At 42.1% G+C, this 14,251-nt stretch overlaps 2 protein-coding genes across 2 annotated transcripts; both read right to left on the reverse strand.

The window, feature by feature from the left end:
• Positions 1-471: 471 nt before the first annotated feature.
• On the reverse strand, positions 472-3,545 carry s100a1 (S100 calcium binding protein A1). Its single transcript, XM_029451795.1, has 3 exons — positions 3,474-3,545; positions 1,316-1,495; positions 472-801 (listed from the first exon to the last, which is right to left on the reverse strand). Exons 2-3 carry the CDS (start codon positions 1,454-1,456, stop codon positions 649-651), a joined length of 294 nt encoding a protein of 97 aa, XP_029307655.1. The 5' UTR covers positions 1,457-1,495; positions 3,474-3,545; the 3' UTR covers positions 472-648.
• Positions 3,546-8,539: 4,994 nt separating this feature from the next.
• Positions 8,540-12,007, reverse strand: tlr18 (toll-like receptor 18). The gene is made up of 3 exons (XM_029450859.1): positions 11,022-12,007; positions 9,126-10,308; positions 8,540-9,007 (listed from the first exon to the last, which is right to left on the reverse strand). The coding sequence occupies exons 1-3, from the start codon at positions 12,005-12,007 to the stop codon at positions 8,540-8,542; spliced, it is 2,637 nt and encodes an 878-aa protein (XP_029306719.1).
• Between the last annotated feature and the right edge of the window lie 2,244 nt (positions 12,008-14,251).

Genomic DNA, 14,251 nt, shown 5'->3' on the forward strand with positions numbered 1-14,251 from the left:
TTCAATACATGTCAAGTTTCATCCGCCAGTCAAGGTGACTTTTTATAATATTCTTTCTCTGAAATGTGCAGCCAGAATGTTCTCTGAAGAATGAAAGGCTGTGGCGCAGCCTCCAGGACTGACAGCATTTAGTATTCCTTTCAGAATAAAACAGAAGCGGAGCTGCTGGATGAGCAGAGCACTGTGGGAGCGCGAGCATGGGATGACGTCAGGGCGCTGACAGCTGGCTGACGTGACGTGACCTCCATCAGACACTGGGTGGTGCTCAAGGCTGCCAGTGAGCTGATGAAGTCTGGCTTATAGCACATCGGAATGAATTAACTCATTTCAAAATGGTATCTGGATGTAAAGTCTTCAAAACGTGCAAATTCAATCTGTAGTGTGTGTTATTAAATGTTATTATCAAGCAGTCCATCTTCTTTAAATGACGAGACATGTGGAAACAGGAGAACATCTTTATTAAGATGGAAGACTTCTCAAGGACAGAAGGAAAAATGATTATTGAATTTGTTTGCAGTGATCTTTTGCAACATTACAACACTTTGCTCTGATGAATGATTCAAACATCTACATCCCTAAAATGTAGAATATAAATTATGTAAAGAAAGGATTATAGATTTAATAATTAACCAGGGTCCTCCTTGCTTTTTATTTGCGCTTCTGGAAGTCTATGAAGAATTCATTGCTGGCAATAGTCAGCGCAACAATCAGAAGCACAAACTCCTGGAAGTCCACTTCGCCGTCCTTGTTTTCATCCAGGTCGCTCATTATGTTATCGTACACCATGGGGTCCTTGCTCCCCTGAAACACAAACATCCTGAAGTAAAACCAGAGACACTTCCAATCCTTAAACATCTGTTAAGTCGCTTCCCAAATGCTACAGACAATGATAGTGATGTGTTCACGCAAGAACTGTTGGTAAAGGATTAGTTCTCTCGTTCTCTTTCATTACATCATATTTACGACACAGTTTAAAACCTTATGGACAGGAGCGCTCTTGTATCCCACAACCCACTGCGGGTCAGTCAATCAATGGTGCATTTGGTCTTTGTCAACTTATAAAGTTTGGAGATATGTCACTTAATGATGAACCTGCAGTCAGGTCAAGATCACGTTTCTGCTCTTAACCAACCGCAAGACTTCAGTACTCAAAGTGACACGCATGGCCAACATGTGCAACCAATGACTCTTCATTTTCTAATTTCAGATAGGGTTTATTCTGTTGACCATAAAACAGCTGGTATGTTGTATTTATTATGGCACATTGCATTCTAAGTATTGTGAGGAGTTCTGTTAAACTCAACAGGATCCTCACCTTCAGGAAATCGCTGAGTTCCCCCTGTAAGAGGTTCTTCATCTCCGCTTTGCTCAGCTTGTACTTGTCACCTTCTTTTCCAGAATAGGAGTGGAACACTTTAATGAGGCCCATGATAGAAGTCGCCAGCTGGGAAGACATGTTTCACTTCTTCCTTTGTTTCACTTCTACAATTAATGCCTGCAAGGACAAATCAACCGTCACTCTTCAAACCCCACGATTGTATTAGCAGTTAAGTCAGAAGGAAAATGGTATTTTAGGAATTATGTGGATTTCACTGCATTTGTCAGGTTGCTAAAGATGCGACGTCGTGGTGGTGTTGAAGACAATAGATGCAAACCTTTCCTGATAGTGCTTCCACATATCTCAAGCTTGGCTTATTCTATAAAGTTGTTTATATATATTTCCCACAAAACTATTCCTCTACAAGTGAAAGTTAGGTGAGAAGATTGATTAAGTATGAAGCTACAGTCAGTTAGCTTAGCGTAGCATAAAGACAGATACAGAGAGCATTGCTCTTTCCAGATAAAGACCAGAACAATACTGTATTTTAGAGGCTCATAATGATGTGGGGGAGTTTGAAGGAAAATTAATAAATACAAATCAGATAACAATATGTTGGACGATGCTGAGTGGGACATTTTACAGCTTATCAGTGTAAAACTTTACAAAAGTAAGTCATTTCTAAATGAATTTAAACCTAGTTTGGCATTTCTGTTCTGCAATAATAATAATAATAATAATAATAATAATAATAATAATAATAATAATAATAATAATAATAATAATAATAATCAGTCAGCATAAACATCAATTCAAGAGGAAGTCACTGCGTTTAGAAGAAGTAGTTTAGATTTACATTATATTTTAACAGGAAGCATTTTGTTGAGAATACTTCTGTACTTGTACATCCAGACTCACATATACAAGGTCCACATGTCTGTAAACCAAACGCACCACGTCACAGACTCCTAACGTCCTTAGACAATACTAAAAACATTAAACATGTGACATAAGCATGAGAGGTTTTCCCCAGGATGATGTTCATGATCATTCAGGAGGAGAATCTTCAGCCCCAAGTCGTCTGTCGCCCTGCTGCCTTTCAGCAGAAACACTTTGATTGTGTACTCGTGTCATTATAATTCCACCTGAGAGACATTTTAATAATAACTCCAGTTGGAGGTGAGGACGAGTGGAAGCAGGTGCCTGCAGTGAAACACACTTATCAAGTGTGCTTTGGTTGATATCTCACTTTGTGTTGAGTCCTGTGGGAGGACATCAAACTGCTGATTGTGATGCTTAATTGCAACATCATGAAGGAACTGAATAAAACGTTCATTGAGAACATAAGAAAATCAAAAGCTTAGAATGCATTATTAAATGGAATCATAAACACAACATTGACCACATTTTGTTTAAACTCACATACAAAGCAGGTGCAGGAGGGTCGGGCAGTGAGCGTTAAAACTGTTTCAACATCTAACCTTACACCTGCCCTTCCCGATCAGACACACGAGAAGCTGCTTCAGGGGGGTTAGTCATTTCACCTCCACCCTGCATGAACCAGTGCAGGACAAAGGACAGACCTCCTGCAGGGCAGCTTGCACATAGATTACACGTGTGTCTTGCGTTACCTTAGATAAACTATCGGAGGTCTTCATGCTGAGTCATACTGTTGGTCATGTTTCATCATTTGAATGTCTGATGGTTCTTTTCATCACGAGGAGACGAGCTGCCGTTAATAATGCAGGGCTGCTCTATAGTCGTCTGAGAGTGTGAATAACTCACTCTCACTCTACGGGTAGAGCCCGAAGTGCTACATCACTTTCCTGAATGATGCGGCGCCACATTCCCTTAATTAGTCTCGATGATTTCCGTTAATCATTTATTCCCGCTGCGATCGGGGAGCTAATTAAAAGCCTTTGATGAACTGATGCTTAAGCACGGATATTTAAGAAATGTTAGAAACAGAGTGCAGATGCCACTACACATGACAATAATAAGATCAAAACTAAAACGTTCTTCTTAGCATTTCCCCTTCTTTGGGCAGAATTGATTTTGAGCTCTCCCCTGGCAGATGTCTGACTGCTCGGATCTGTAACGCATCCTAACATTTCACAATCAAATAACAAACCAAGACAAAGAAGCAGGAACTCACCTGGACACAGCTGCTGCAGGTGGATGTGGATGTGGCTTCAGCTCTCATCTCTTCACTTATATGGGATCCACTCACCTGTGTGCAAATAAGTCGACTGAGATAAGCGCCTCCCCCCAGACATCAGCTACATCCCCTGCTGCAGAAGTGAGCTGCTGGGCCATGTAAGGCAACCGCAGGAGGTTTATTATTGTTTGCCTTTTCATATCAGGAGAAGCTCAACTGTGACTAATAAAATGAAATATGACCATTTAGGGGCAAAGCATGTTTAATAGAACCCTGCACACAGTCAGGACCAAAGAAGTTACCAATGCTGGTTACATATCACAAGAAGAATTAGCCCAACAACTGGTTTAGCTTCTAATTCAGTTAAAGTTAAAGTGTTATCTTCTGGGGCTTCGTAAAATCCATGTGTGCAATATCTCTCAACTTCCTTGATTACTAGGCGTGACATCAACGCTGTTATAAGTAGGTTTATAGTCAAAGTGCACACATGTATGTGTCTAAATACTACTACATGCTGTATTGACATGTATACATGAGTAAACTGTTCATATCCAACCATTAAAACATGTTTTTGTTGTTGCACTATGTATGTTATTTATAACACTTCACTTTTATATAGACATATTATTATATTGTATACTACGCTGTGTCGTCTTTGAGCTGCAGGCTCCAGTGTACTACGCTGTGTTGTCTTTGAGCTGCAGGCTCCAGTGTACTACGCTGTGTCGTCTTTGAGCTGCAGGCTCCAGTGTACTCCGCTGTGTTGTCTTTGAGCTGCAGGCTCCAGTGTACTACGCTGTGTTGTCTTTGAGCTGCAGGCTCCAGTGTACTACGCTGTGTTGTCTTTGAGCTGCAGGCTCCAGTGTTACTACGCTGTGTTGTCTTTGAGCTGCAGGCTCCAGTGTACTACGCTGTGTTGTCTTTGAGCTGCAGGCTCCAGTGTACTACGCTGTGTTGTCTTTGAGCTGCAGGCTCCAGTGTACTACGCTGTGCTGTCTTTGAGCGCAGGCTCCAGTGTACTACGCGGTGTCGTCTTTGAGCTGCAGGCTCCAGTGTACTCCGCTGTGTCTGTCTTTGAGCTGCAGGCTCCAGTGTACTACGCTGTGTCGTCTTTGAGCTGCAGGCTCCAGTGTACTCCGCTGTGTTGTCTTTGAGCTGCAGGCTCCAGTGTACTACGCTTGTGTTGTCTTTGAGCTGCAGGCTCCAGTGTACTACGCTGTGTTGTCTTTGAGCTGCAGGCTCCAGTGTACTTACGCTGTGTTTGTCTTTGAGCTGCAGGCTCCAGTGTACTACGCTGTGTTGTCTTTGAGCTGCAGGCTCCAGTGTACTACGCTGTGTTGTCTTTGAGCTGCAGGGCTCCAGTGTACTACGCTGTGTTGTCTTTGAGCTGCAGGCTCCAGTGTACTACGCTGTGTTGTCTTTGAGCTGCAGGCTCCAGTGTACTACGCTGTGTCGTCTTTGAGCTGCAGGCTCCAGTGTACTACGCTGTGTTGTCTTTGAGCTGCAGGCTCCAGTGTACTACGCTGTGTCGTCTTTGAGCTGCAGGCTCCAGTGTACTACGCTGTGTTGTCTTTGAGCTGCAGGCTCCAGTGTACTACGCTGTGTTCGTCTTTGAGCTGCAGGCTCCAGTGTACTACGCTGTGTTGTCTTTGAGCTGCAGGCTCCAGTGTACTACGCTGTGTTGTCTTTGAGCTGCAGGCTCCAGTGTACTACGCTGTGTTGTCTTTGAGCTGCAGGCTCCAGTGTACTACGCTGTGTTGTCTTTGAGCTGCAGGCTCCAGTGTACTACGCTGTGTCGTCTTTGAGCTGCAGGCTCCAGTGTACTACGCTGTGTCGTCTTTGAGCTGCAGGCTCCAGTAAACTATGCTTTGTGTGTTTTTTTTTTGTTTTCAAAAGATTTGTGGGAGAACCAGCCGATCCTGCTTTTGATCTCGATGATCAAATCAAAAGCTCGCTGCGATCTTGACACCCCGCGTACATAATAGTCTATTCTTTATGTGTCCAGCTTTGTTGTCCTTCTCCAGTCTATTTTAAATCCCTTGTTATGCACACAATAAAACTGCTTCTGATTCTGTCAACTTCCTACTGACAAATAATACAAGCAAAAAGGCTTAAGCAATCACTTCCTCCTTTCCCTGTATGCTTCTTGTGTTCATAGTATTAGGCCTAGCTCATGCTTATTAGGTGTGACTAATGCTTTCCTACAACATCATTTGCAATTAAGGGAATGATTGTGGTTGAATGATGATCGCAATGCTAATCGAGCGCAGGCCAGGCAACTGAAATCCTCCTTTTCATTGAATGCAAACCGTTGGGGTTGATTTACATCAGTATCTCCAGGTGACCAATATAAAGGCTTTATGGCTTTTTGCATGCTTCTCATTTGCTCATTTGTCACAGCCAACGTGCATTTGATACAGTACTGCAAATAAGACAAAGGTCACAGCAGTTACAGGATGAGATCATGTGGTTAAGGTTGAGATGCTTCTATCAGGGACACACAAGTAAAACATGTAACAGCCTAATAGTTGACATACAATATAATTGATGGATGGATGAAAATCTATTTAATACAGTGAAGTAATCTTCCTGGTGTAAGCGCACATTGAGATTAAAACATGTCTTTGGTGGACTGTCATTATCTTGACAAAGTAATTTTTCCAAATTCAACATTTGGCTACATTATTGATGAAATCTGAGACTCGTTTTATATTCTTTGTTTGAGGAAAAGCGAAGATGAAACCATTTCTTTGACTTGATTAACTGAGACCAACTGGATGTGAGAAAAAGAGCCTCTCAAGTATCTGTTTGGGAAACCAAAGCAACCGTATCTGATTACTGCGTCTAAAACCAACTGCAGAGCTCCACAAGTGGACGTGTGACCTCCATCCAACATCACCATCACAATCTTACAGTCATGACTAAAACTGTTAGCTTTTTATAAGATTACACAATAATACATCAATACAAGAATTATAGATGTCCAGCATTTTACAAGTAATACAAACGAGGCACATACTGTACTTTAAATGTTATAACTTGGGCAGGAAATACAGAAAGTAAAGACATACTAGGGCAAGGGTCGGGAACCTATAGCTCGCGAGCCATATATGGCTCTTTCGATAATGCAATATGGCTCGTTTAACATTTTTTAACATGATTAACAGGTAATAAATAATTATACTGTGTCATTTTAAAGTAAAACATTTAGCAGCAGATTTGTTTTTAGTTCTCCCTCTCCTTTCCTCCGCTCCGTCTCTGGCTGTAGGTTAAGGTGTGTTCACACGTGTGTGCGTAGGGGGCGGCGCCCCGCCCGTCGCGAAACAGAGCAGAGGAGAAACTGCACAAAGCAAGCAGTAGACCGGGGGGGTCAAACTCAATCACAGAGAGGGCCAACATTAAAAACTGGGACTACGTCGAGGGCCAAACACGGTCCACATTTATTGAACAGGGTACACATAAAGTGCAAAAAGATATGGAACATATTTAAGTCAACTGCAGACGGATTGCTGAGCAGTTCACTTTAAATATCTGAGCTGCAAAGTCTCTCAGTTGATCAGCAGAATGCTGTCGGGAACACAGCGGGGGAGATGTTTGTCAGTGTTTGGAAACACGTAGTGACCAAAGTTTCCTTCTGCATCAGAGTCTCCCACAGGCAGCTCGGCATCACACATGTCCGTGATCCCACGGCCCTGAAGCTGCAGGTTTAACAGTGAGATGCTTCGTTATGTCGCACAAACAGTCCAGCTCACATCGTCCCAGAGATCTGTGGTGTTTCCCTTTGCTTTCCAAAAACTTTCATTCCATTCACATATTTAGTTTATTTAATAAAAGAGCTCCTGTTCAATGCAACACTGATACCGCTATTAGTACTCGGAGAAGTGTTATATTAAAAAATGCACGCATAAAGTTACATTCAAATCTATTAAATATATGGCTCTCAAGGAAATACATAAAAAAATATTTGGCTTTTATGGCTCTCCCAGCCAAAAAGGTTCCCGACACCTGTACTAGGGGAAGATAATCTTCATTATCTGCTTGTTCAGTCAATAATAAGTTCAAGGGTGTCATCTACTGGCTATTTGGAAACTCTGCAAATGGCCTCACATGCAAAATTGTAAAAGTGACTGTTTTTAAACTGTTAAATAATGTTGACTCAATACTGTATGTGAAAGGAAATAAATCATTTGTAAAATAACTTCAAATGCTTTCAAGAAACATTCATCATCAAGGCACAAGTGTGAGTTCAACTTAACTCAAATCCACCAATAAAAACCACAAGAAAGCTGCTGCTGACCACCTAATGTAACCGGTGACATAACAGTGACACACAACACAATCAGATCAAGATAAAACATATCTTTGGCAGGCATCAAATGAGTGATTACCTGTCGCTAGAGGGTATATAAAGAGCCACTTAGCTACATATTAGCTACTTAGTGGAAACTCAAAGAATTGATACAACTAAAAAGATAAAGAGTGCAATTAATTCCCAATAAATGTTTTATGCTATCAGTTGCATCCTCAACCTTTTGCCATAGAACCAACCATCACTAAGCATTGCCCATCCTCAAGAGCTAGCATGGGTGCTAAATCCAAAGGGATTTAGATTGTTATGTTCCACGTTAGCAATTTCCCCAACACATATTTTAATCCTGTGAGGTATGGCTATTATACATCCCGTGTGGTCCTTCAACACTTATGATCTCATACCACTGAGGATGTAACAGAGCACAGTCCTTTCACAATGTGGCTCCTGTCACCATATCTTCCTGACCCCTCGCTTGTTATCCAGAGTGCGACATGGGAGATCTCATTTAAGCTGGTGAGTTTGTGGCCTTTCAGAACCTGTCAACTGGGCACTTGGCCTGCCGCGCTCAGAGGGAGAGTGGAGAAGAGGGCGCAGGCTCGGCCCTCAGGGATACTGTGACAGAATGCCATGTGCAGGCAGAGGATTGTGTTATTGTCATCATAATGAGATGTTGGCTTTTGCTCCCAGCTTTGGCATAACCTGAACTCATGCCTTTACTGCGACACGATATGAAGAAATGTTTTTTCTAATATCAGAATGCCACAATAGGGATTTGTCTCTGGTTTTCCGGCTCATAATTGTTCCTCTTATTAATCTCGTTTTTGGGAGCTGCTTCCTTGTCCGCATTAGTTTTTTCTACTTCTGGCCTCCTATCCACGATGGGGGGCCCAATCACAGAAACACCTCCCACAGATGAGGTTCTGCTCTGAACACTGTGCGTCCTCTCTCGGGTCATTGTTGGCTTGACCAGGACACTTCTCAGCTGCGCCCAGAAAAACGCCTGCTGGTTGACCTGCTGGGGCCACTCCAGGTACGTCTTGGTACTCAGCATCTTCTTAAGCTTGCAGTACTTGCTGGGAAAGGAGTTGGGGTCCAAGGGCTCCATCATCACTAGTATGACGTCACTGAAGGTCTTTCCAATTGCTCTCTGATGAGTGAAGTACAGCTCATAGTTGCACCACTCGCTGTTAACGAAGTGCCGGGAGAGGACAAATATTATCTGAGGATGGAGACAAAACAAAGAATTTGAAAGAAAACATTTTGTAATATGTTCTTTGGGGTTTGTGTTGTATTCTGGCATGTACAAGTCTATTATAAAAACAACTACATTGTGTTACCTTACGACTGCTTTCAATGTTGTCAATGATGTTATCGATGATCCACTTTCCTGGCATGAAGTCCCTCTCATGAATGCACAGACGATACGAGTTCTTGTTGTTCTCCAAACTGGGCAAAAGCTGTTCCCTCACCCAGTCTGCATCCGAGTGGCTGTAGGATATGAAGGCATGATAAGTGAAAGTCCCTGATTCTCCTGCTGCCTTTTCTTTGTGATATCTGTATTTGGCCCTGATGATCTGATATGTGGCTTTAGTGTACCACGGGAGGTCAAAAATATAGCAAATAAGCGTCAATAACAAGATCACTGCTGCTGTAGTCACAACACAGATGATGATAACTAGCCTGGTGTCACAGGCCACTTGACCTGGAAAGAATTTGGATACGACTGTGTTGAGCAAGGCCTCTGGATGGTAACACCTGTAGTTCCAAGGCCAGTCTGTGAGGTTAACATTTCTCTTTGACAATGTGTCCTGGACGAAAGCATGCAGCTCACAAGTGCAATGGAAAGGATTGTTCCCTGCCCTGAGGCGAGACAGTTGAGGCATGTCCTGGAATGATGCCTTGCTAATGAGACCAAACGAATTTCCATCCAAAGCTAGTGACTGCAGTGACGGGCTTTCCCACTTAAATGGGATGAACTTGATTTTATTCCCACTCAGCAGGAGCTCTTTCAGGTTGGTGGCTTTCTCAAAGTACATCAAGTCCAGCTGGTCCAGGTCGCAGTAGGACAAGTCCAAGTAGTGCACTGTGGTGGGCAGACAGCGGAGGGCTTCACTTACAAATGGATTGTGGTGAGCGCTAAGCCAAGTTATATTTTCTTGCCAAACACAGTCCCGACTGTTTTCAGCAGATCCCAGTTTGTTGTTGCTAAAATCCAACACTTGCAGCTGGTGGAACTCCCTTGTTAGCAATGACAAGTCTCTTAAACTGGTCAGGTCATTGATGCTCACGTTGAAGGTGTGAAGATTTGGCATGCTGCCCTTGTAATCACACCGTTGGTTAAAGAGGAACTCATTCTGTAGTCGATTATTGGAAACATCCAGAAACTCCACACCTTCCATCTCAATCCAGGAATCGCAAGGCACGAAGTTGAAGTACACGTGCTGAATAGACAGTTCCTTGATTTTGTTGAACCAGGTGAATCGCCAGTCAAACCGCAGCACATCAGGGTTGCTGATATACCTACAAGAAAGAGATTTGTAATGTTCTGTGTCAGTACATGAAAAGCAAATATCCAGTCCCAAACTATCGTCCATTTGTTATTTTACAGTTAATTGTGGTATTATTCCAAGTCAGCTGTAAACCATGCCGTGTAGTGCTGCCAGCATGCTACACAAACCAAATGATTAGTTTGAAGAAATATAAGAAACTATGACCTGAGGACAAGGGCCGTATGAGAAATGTAGTTCAAAGTCCTTTGCACTACAAGGAAGTTTGCTATATAGTGTGCAGCTTGACTTTGACAATTTGACATTGGCTACTAAAGGCTGATCTGAATTGAATTACTTTTATGCAGTTGGTTAAATTGGCAAACATTCTTCTAGTTGCACCATTGTTTTGTGGGAAAACTGCAGGAATTTGAGAAAATTGGAAGACCTCTTTCATATTGTGGGTTTTGGTTGAATATGCATAATTTCTTGTGATTGCAAGATTGTGAATTCTTGGAGGGACTTAACACTTACTATACACTACGTGAATACATTATGTCTTATAATATATAAGCTTATACTGCAAAAACAACACTAGAATTGATAGTTAAACTTCTCGTAAGCTGCATTGTGAGACATCATAGGGCAGTGTCGAGCAACATATGACATTAGCATCGGCTACATTTCTCACCAAATGATTTATATTTCACGCCGGCACATGATGCCCCAAAATGAGAAACTACTCACCAAAGATCCAACTTATCCAGTGCCAAGTCTGTGATGCTGGAAACTGCTCCGCTGTCAACAAATGTGGGTGAACGGGCAAAGTCGATGTACTGAAGTCTCAACCTTTTGACAGGGGCGACTTCCAAGTTCATTAAAGCCATCCTGAGGAGATTCTCATTGAATTTCCCTCTGTGAAAGATGAGCTGGTGGGCCGTGATATCCTTTAAACCCTGGAAAATGTCCTCCTCTCCCTTGTAGTACATGAACTCAAAGATGTTTCGGAATTGGATGACACTGAAGGTCTTGTTGGCAAGGTCACGTAGCATGTGAGGGAGAGCATTTGGCAGTTGATCAATGGCCATGTCAAAGCCCATCTGTTTTGTCTGGATGACTTCTAAACTTCCAGGCTCGTAGTAATTTAGATTGGAGGAACATTTAATTGCAAAACCTTGTAACCCGATGTTCTTCAAGGGCTGTAAATCAGCTTTCTTTAGACCCATCACCAGAGGGCCCCCCATAGACAGAACTTGGAGTTTGACAAACTTGGAGAAGCTATCAGCCAAAGTAACATGTTTGTAAAGGTTATTGGACATGTAGAGCTTTTTCAGATTCATGAGAGGAGTCATGGCTGTGGCAGGAATTTCCTCCAGGGAGTTATTGAAGATGTTGAGATGCTCCAGTAGCATGTTGTTTTTAAAGGCGTCATGGTCAATGTGTGAAATGTTATTGTACTGCAGCAGAAGGATGCGAAGTTGCGGGAGGTGGTGGAAGTCGTCAAATTGGACTGCTTGTAGTTCATTGTAGGAGAGATCTATGTATTCCAGTGTGGATGGAAATTGTCTTGACGGGACAATGTCGAGCTGTCTTCCCAGACAATCTGCGGAGCGGCCAGAGTTGTAGATGCGACAGGATCCTCCGTCAGTGTTAGTGGTGGGGGGGGAGGGTGGAGTTGGGGATGCGATTGTTCCAAGAAGGAGAGCACTAAAATGAATCAATCTCCAAATCATGGTCACAGACTGGTAAAGAAACAAGAAAACGAGAGATTAAAATCTTAATCCCCAAAAATAAAAGGTTGTACCCAGATAGTGAAGCAAAACACTTCTCATATTCACAATGAGTACTTTTACTTTAGGTAGTTGTTTACATTTGTACAGTTAAGTAAACATTGCTTAGCATGAGAAAGATGGTTTAATACCTTGATCAAAACCAGGGGTGTCAAACATGCGGCCCGAGGGCCAAAACCGGCCCGCCAGAGGGTCCAATCCGGCCGGCGGGACGACTTTGCAAAGTGTAAAAATGAGTTGTTTTGATCATAAAGTAAAATACTGTTCCAGATACCTGTGACAACATGTGTTGTGTCTTTGTAGACACACTGATCTGTACGTTGTAACACACACGTGTAAATGATAAACTGACAATATTGTTGAAATTGCAACTTTTTTTCTTAACAAATTTCAGGTTGTTCAGAATGTTTTGTAAAAAGATCAAATTTGAACATTTTCAGAATGTATTTGTACCTTTTTGCACTAAAACAAAGGGAAACATTTGGAGTTGTAGTTATTTATAGATTATTACGCTGTGATGTTACTGGTCCGGCCCACTTCAGATCAAATTGTGCTGCATGTGGCCCCTGAACTTTGACACCCCTGATTTAAACTGTCATTGCATTAATAACAGTTTGAATAATCTGTGACCACCAGTTCTATGAAATGAACTAGCATCTAATCCTTGGGATCTGTTTTCTTAGCATTGAGAGACAGAGAAATCATGTGACAGAGGAAAACAGTAAATCTTAATCTGTAGCTCTACGAGATCAGTGATCAATTTCCAATCATTTCACATTAAATCATGAATCTGCCTTTGCAGAATGCACTGTGTGCTCTGCAGGGTGAAGCTTGCAGGACACACAGCAGACAGACAACACACACATGATATTATTCTTCCCTTGGTACCATGGTAATGCACAAACCATACATTCCTTCATGTCTAAGAAACTTCTACCGCACTCATCCATATACAATTGACAGTTTTATTGGCCCCCTCTTACAGAACAACCCTCTACAGCAGCCGCATTATACACTGCACAGTACTTACCCTCTTAAGAATATTGTCCTGCTTGAGGCTGTTAATGCAGACTCTTTCAAATCCCCTTTCCTAAACCTTCATTTATATTGCTGGTCCAAGGCTACACAGTGTTTTGGGCCTCACATGGAGGAGCCGCCGAGCTTTATAACTCCTGTTAAACAAACAGTGTTAGTTTAGTAGAGCAGTGACGTGACTAGAATAAACATTTACATTTGTGCAGACATGGGTAGCGTAGAAATAAATTGTTTCCCTATTTATTCAAGGTAATCTTTGACAGCTCGGACAACTACCAGAATAAACCAGAGTGGGGAATCAATACATTTCATTGAATTGTGCTTTGATTCAGAATGGGAATTAAATCAATGCGCCTTTACCGCAGCTGCAAAAACAATGATAGTAAGAGGAAGATATTAAACATTGTTTGGAGCATTCCCAGAGTTGATGACTCACAGCGTAAGAAACAGTTGTTTGCTGTATTAGTTTGTAATATCTAACATTTATCACATGATAAAAAACACATTTATTGCAGAATTGTTCAACCAACTTAAGAAAGAAGGAGATGGATTGTGTTATTAAATGCCAGATTTATTCTTCTCCCAACATGTGTTCATTTGCCAAACACGTCCTCTCAGGGCAACAGTCATCTACATGACTCATTGTTATCAGGCTTTTTATAGATAAACACAAGACGGCAAATGAAAGATTGTTTTTCTTTGAATTCATAAATGGCTCCCTGTGTTTACTTTGTGGCTTCCTTCCTTGATATATATAAACATTAACCTGGCGAGAACTCACCAGGAACTCACTGATAATTCAGTCATAAATGTATGTTTGTGTCGGACATCAGTCTTTGTGATCACATATTTCTACAGCTCAGGTTGATGGACAATCTGACTTCAGCAATAATTAAACCGGGGACACGGGTCAGTGCTCGCGAACATGTATCCTTTGTTTTCTCTGTGTAAAAAGTAAAAGCTGCCTTAGGGTGAGTTCCTTGGTTTCATGAGGCCGGACCTGTTTGTTCCTAACCTTCATAAGTCTACCGCTTTCAGGTCACCACCTCCAGTTGGTTTGATATTAAGGAGTCTAGAAGGGGTTTCCCGGTTCTGTGGTGCGTGCAGCCTTATCTGTGAAAGGAATGTGCACAAATATGCTGCCAATGCTGC

This window comes from Cottoperca gobio, chromosome 16 (assembly GCF_900634415.1).
Source record: "Cottoperca gobio chromosome 16, fCotGob3.1, whole genome shotgun sequence".
Classification (NCBI taxonomy): Eukaryota; Metazoa; Chordata; class Actinopteri; order Perciformes; family Bovichtidae; genus Cottoperca; species Cottoperca gobio.

Excerpts from the sequence above, each read along its gene's own strand:
- s100a1 (XM_029451795.1), bottom strand. The coding sequence starts at position 1,456 with ATGTCTTCCCAGCTGGCGACTTCTATCATGGGCCTCATTAAAGTGTTC. Across the intron at positions 802-1,315 it reads AACTCAGCGATTTCCTGAAG|GGGAGCAAGGACCCCATGGT; the intron begins GTGAGGATCCTG and ends TTTGTGTTTCAG.
- tlr18 (XM_029450859.1), bottom strand. The coding sequence starts at position 12,007 with ATGATTTGGAGATTGATTCATTTTAGTGCTCTCCTTCTTGGAACAATC. Across the intron at positions 10,309-11,021 it reads CTGGATAAGTTGGATCTTTG|GTATATCAGCAACCCTGATG; the intron begins GTGAGTAGTTTC and ends TCTTTCTTGTAG. Across the intron at positions 9,008-9,125 it reads ACATTGAAAGCAGTCGTAAG|ATAATATTTGTCCTCTCCCG; the intron begins GTAACACAATGT and ends CTCCATCCTCAG.